This window comes from Lytechinus variegatus, chromosome 17 (genome assembly GCF_018143015.1).
Source record: "Lytechinus variegatus isolate NC3 chromosome 17, Lvar_3.0, whole genome shotgun sequence".
NCBI lineage: Eukaryota > Metazoa > Echinodermata > Echinoidea > Temnopleuroida > Toxopneustidae > Lytechinus > Lytechinus variegatus.
The window spans coordinates 19434250-19440249 of NC_054756.1; the positions used below are offsets into that span (position 1 = coordinate 19434250).

At 37.0% G+C, this 6000-nt stretch overlaps 1 protein-coding gene across 1 annotated transcript in view; it reads left to right on the plus strand.

Annotated features, from left to right (window-relative positions):
• LOC121431297 overlaps positions 1-5526 on the plus strand; it is a 41030-nt gene extending 35504 nt beyond the window's left edge. Inside the window, exons 14-16 of the mRNA XM_041628807.1 lie at positions 172-261; positions 4018-4109; positions 5438-5526. Of these exons, the coding sequence (XP_041484741.1) occupies positions 172-261; positions 4018-4109; position 5438 (183 nt within the window). The 3' untranslated portion in view covers positions 5439-5526. The remainder of the gene's footprint in view (positions 1-171; positions 262-4017; positions 4110-5437) is intronic.
• Positions 5527-6000: the final 474 nt, after the last annotated feature.

Here is a 6000-nt window from a genome sequence, read left to right on the forward strand (position 1 = left end):
TAACTTGCATTCTTGTAAAAAAAAATCATCACTATTGCGAATAGGACGACTAGTAGGAGGATTTTTGTCACATTGGTCTCATTTTCTATTATGTATACAAAAGACGATATTATTATTCCTATTTATAAAAAATACTTTGTTTCTTCTGTCGAATTCATTTTCAAATCGTAGTATTCGCCCCCAGTATCGCCAACCTTTCCTCTGCCACCTACACCTCTTCATTTACGTTATGACCAGGAATCAGTGTCATCATACAGCTCGGTAAATCGGCAACGCCGTTTTGTGTTGCAGTGAAAAGCGTGTTCTTGCTGTTTGACTTTAACAATACTTTTTACCCTTTAAACCCCCTAAGATTCAAATTTGACGCTCACTTTGATCACGTGCTAGATATCAATATTCTGTTCATGCTTACATTTCAGTATGAGGAATTAGAATGACTGAATAATATGCATTAATGCTATATCTCCGACGATTCAAACTTATCGTTCATAGAAACAAAATGCAGATTTTTTTTAAATGCCTTCGCGTTTCCAAGTGGATATCGCTTTATCGCGTAACATTTTCTGCTATCAACACTGCTTACCAACTCACATCCTATTAAGGGTATCAATTTCACTTTTAAAGTGTTTCAGCAGGAGTTTTGTATCATTATTGTTAGTATTTTTATGACCATTATTGCAATTATAATTTTCATTAATGATCACCAACAATATCATATTCGTTATTGTTTTTATTATTACCATTAATAAAATGTATTTCCAGTACTTTCATTATTATTGTTGTTTTTTGTCAACACCGGTTTTATTAATGTTATTATCATCTATCCCTAATACACATTTAACGCATTTTGATTCTTGATATTGTGTCTTTAATTTAATCAGTTTTATTCATGAATATTTTTTTATGATATAGGCTTATATATTTTTTTTAATTTGATATCCATCTGTTTTCCTTGCATGAGCAATGTTTTGGGTGAATTAACTGTATGCCTAACCTTTGATATTACCTGCACAAATGGTTTGTTTTCTTGTTATTTTGGTTCGTTTTGTTTAACCTTGCATGTTTATCATTTTTGCACTTGTCACTTTTATTCCATTCGTAACAGCATGCGCAGATTGTATACCGTTCACCACAACCACCATCCCAAATACCATCCCAAATACCATTACCTATTCCTTCCCCTCCTCCCCCTCCTCCTCCTCCCCCTCCTCCTCCTCCTCCTCCTCCCTCCTCCTCCTCCTCCTCCTCCTCCCCCTCCTCTTCCTCCCCCTCCTCCTGTTCATAACTCCACTCCGTTCCGATCCTCCTCTACAGAGCATACCATTCTTTCTGGCTTTCCAAACGATCGTAGGCCCACCTCCTTGAAAACATCCGTAATGGCTGAACGGCTCGAATCACCCAAATTGTTAACTATCGATTCGAATTGGGCTTTAAAGTCTCCTGACGATACACTCAAGACTAATATTCCAAATGATCAATTCATTACTGAACTGACAGGCTCCCTCGGTCAAAGACTACCCGTGGGTCCAGGAGCACCTGATATACCTCATGTTGGTGTCTTGGGCGGCCAGGTCCCATCTTTCTCACATTCTGCGCTTGAACATCCGAATGCAGAATTACCAAGCATCACTGCTGCTTCAATACCTAAAGGTCTAACTGGTTCAAAATTTTCAAAATCTTTGAAAAAACTGTTTCCAATGTCCTCAAAAGCTAAACTACCTCAAAATATTCCAAACGATCTATCTGAAGACATCACGGTACCATCTACAGGTGTGACCCCTAAATCATTACTTAAAAGTACGGGTTCTTTTTTAAATGATGAAGCTATTCTGTCAGACAAAGTGACTAAAATGACTTCTGTTCCAGCATTGACAGTAACAAAGCAAGGCCTTCCTAAAGGCAATTCCTCATTAGAGACTTCTGTCTCAGAGTCGCGCAAAAATGCTGCAGTAAGCTTCCTCAAAAAGGCGGCAAAGAAATTGGCCCCAATAGTTGCAGAGCAGGTTCAGGGAGCTATTATTTCAGAATTGCCAGAGGATTTACAAGCTGCCATTCCAGAATCGGCCTTAGAAATCATGCCAAATGTTGTCGAAGACTTGACCGATCAAGCTCTTTCGGAAGCGCAAAAAGAAGTCGTTGCGAGTACAGAAAAACCTGGAAAGAAAAGTGCTGTCAGCTTCTTGAAAAGGCAGGCAAGAAATTGGGTCCTGTGATCGCGAAAAACATTGGCGGTGCAGTAATGTCTGAGATGGGTGTTCCAGAAGATCTTCAGGAGACCATTTCTGGACCGGTAGGTTCCATACTCATTGAATCTGCGAAAGATCTTGTAAATGGAAATATATCTGATGAATTTCTTGATGAAATACCTCCAGTACCGATGCCAGATTCAGTGGCACTACCGAAAGGTCGAAAATCTAAGTTTGGGAAAATAGGGATGAAATTAGGACAAGTAGCTGCCAAACAGGCCGCTGGGGCTGTAATGTCTGAAATGGGTCTTCCCGAAGAACTTCAAGAGTCTGTTTCAGGATCAATGGGATCTGTACTTGCGAAATCCACAAAGGCAGCTGTATCCGCGAGTTTATTTGAAACTGGGTTAAATGGGTTGCCTGAAGAACTCCCCTCAATACCAAAGTCTGATGAATCAGTCGGAATTCCAAAAAGTCAAAAATCAAAATTTGGAAAACTAGGAAAGAAATTAGTAAAAATCGCTACCAAACAAGCAGCTGGTGCCGTAATGTCTGAAATGGGAGTTCCCGAAGAGATACAGGAAACCCTTTCAGGACCAATGGGCTCTATGCTCGAAAAATCAGCCAAAGTTGCCTTATCTGGGAACATTTCTGAAGCTATATCTGGTGGGCTTCCCGAAGAACTGTCCTCAGTTCCGATACAAAAGTCGATTCCGAAAGGCCTTACTGCAAAATTTGGAAAGGGAAAGCAAGCCTCACTAAAAGGTGAGGTACCACATTCAATGTCAAAGAATATCCCTTCCAACATGTCCAATGATTTAGTTCCTTCTCAGTTTTTCAGAGGCCGCTCCTCCCTACAAGACACAAAGTCATCCATGTCCTCAACTATACCTTCACCACCCCCTCCACCTCCCCTTCCACCTGCATCCATGCCTGGATCCAACATGTCCAAAGGGTTATCACTTGCACCCTCTATTAAATCTCCTCCTTTGGTGACGGGAAAATCTTCGTTTGATGGGAAAGGTTTAACTGCAAAATTACCAAGTGGTGCAACATCCTTATCAGATTTGCGAGTTCCAGACTCGGTGCGTTTTACTTCATTTGTATCTCTAGCAAATTTGTTAGATTTTTTTTGCAAGAGATCTGTCTCTCTCTTTCTCTCTCTCTTCCTCTTTTTGCTCCTCTCCATCGATCTTTTTTTTCTATCACACATCCCATCTTTTATACATGTACGTTCTCATAATTATTCTGAGTCAATTTCTTTTTTAACCCCGTCTTGTGTGGTTTTATGGTATTTTTTTTACTTAGCCACTAATTCTTACTTCCCCAGCATTATTCTGTTGTTTTCTTATTTAAATTCTGCTGTAATCATTCTCTTCCAAATGAAGTTACAAAGTTGGATACTTGCATGAAAGGGCAGTGGTAAATTTGTCTTTCATAAAAAACAAGGTGTAAGATAAGGCCAAAACCCTCAATATCTTTATTGTTCATGCTTCGTACTTTTTACAATTTCATCATGAAATAAATGATGATGGTCAATATTTCAATTTCATCATTATAGAATTACAAGCACGTTATAACTTATTTTTTACACACCTGATCATTTAAAAGGTGATTTCTAACTAGCTGCATTCGGGTATTAAAAATGAATTTACAAAGAACTCGAAGCCATTTAGTTGAGGTTTTGTCTCCGTTTCCTACTAATCCCATCATTGTTCATGATTAACATTCCATCATCTAATTACCTCCATTCACATTCATTTTATTCTAATTTTCTTTTTTTTTATGTAACCATGTTGACATTTCATCAAACCTCACTTCTTGGATTCAGCCTCCATCTAATGTAACTACCGGGAACTCAAATGGTCCTCCCGTTGTCCCCGCCCCTCCACCACCGCCACCACTTCCACCGTCATTACTCTGGTAATCAATAATACCGCTATATAGTGCAGCATAGTATATTTTTATTTGAATAGCAGTAGCTTATGGTATGTGATCCTCTGGTGCTTTTTCGTAATGTTGATAAATACGTGAATCCGAAAACCAAGCCACTTCATTGGAAGTAAAGGTCATTAATTGATTTTGTTTATGATTTTAAGTCGATTCTTTATTCTGACTATTAAAACAGTTAGAGACGATCCTATCATTGATTGTATTTGTTGAAATATGGCAGTAATTTGCTTCAGCTATAAGCGATTTCATCCCTTACTATAAAACAAAATACCCGGTTTGCCTTTTGCAGTCGTTTTATGATGAATCTCCTACTTAGCATATTATTATCATCATCACAGAATTGCGATTGGTGAATATTGAAAGCGAGCTATCATCAGGGGAAGTACAGCGCTAGGCATCGAATATCATCACATTATATTCCTCCATTCATCATCATCATCTTCTTCTTCTTTTTCTTCTTCATATCATCATCATCATCATTATTATTATTATTATTATCATCATCATCACAATCATCACTATCATCATCATCATCATCACAATCAGTATCACTATCATCATCATCAAAGTTATCATCATTATCATCATCATCACCACCATTATCATCATCACCACCTCGTCATCTTTGCCCCTTTTCAGCTTTACCATCAACTTCTTATTCTCTCCATCGAAGATAAAAGTTTCCCACTCTAGATCAGCCACCTCCCTGTTCATATTAATTATCATCATTCATCTTGTTTTATTCCACTTTGTTTACTTCAATTCCTAACAAACTCTACTGATCACCAGATCATTCTCAATCTCCAAAATACATTATTGGTATATACATAGGGTACATGATCTAAAAGCCTGTTTTATGTGAGGTTCCTCTAATACAGGTAGCCTATTCAATTTTGCTCAGTTCTTAAGAGTCCTGTGTTACAAATTCATTTGAACAAACAGTGTAATTTCATATCCGTTGTAATACATTGAAAATATATTAAAACATTTTCTGCATTGTGATATGGACTATTAGCATATCTCCCATTTTTTGCACTCTCAAAGACCGTATCATTCACAACACCATACAACATTTTGCCGAATGAATTGATATCGGGAGACCCATGTTTTATGTTCCTCTCAAGTTCAATGTACATTAAGACTATATCTATACCTCATTCACTTAAATGATTAAATAATTTTAACAAAAACGGCTCCATATATTCAAATTGATATGGGTTAGATAATAATTTGTGATTTCCTTAACCCATGTTACTCCTAGAACTAACTCTAATTTTCATATTCTCTTTCTCTAACAGAACCCAGTGGATGATTCGAATGCTGAACAACCCTCTTCTGTTCTCCCAAATGAGGAAGTTCTTTACTAAAGTTGATCATAACCCATTAATTCCCAATTTAAAATACACTGATAATGTACATCGGTACGGTTACTTAGCACGATGATAACAAGAATAATTGTTAGTATTAATAAAATTAAATGTGGTCTTTTTCTTATGAACTTAATGATTAAACAAGATTATTTTGAAGTGTAAATCTTAATGTGCTTTAAATGCAACATGAAAGGATCACCTCCTCCCTATGCAGTTTATCTTGGGATTTTTTTTTATAGACACCTTAAAGTAAGGTCGTAGACAAGATCAGGTAACCAAAACAAAACAAATCGTAATTGAATCGTGACAATCATTTCCCGAAGAAATTAGCAATTGCAAGATATCTTAGCATTTCAACAAGCGTTCACGATTGTGTTCGATTTTGTAATATTATTTAGGTTTTATTACAATGAAGAAATAACACAAATGTGTTAGTAATAAAACATCATGTTATCAAAAGCCATTATCAGGAATAAAGATAACCTTTGAAA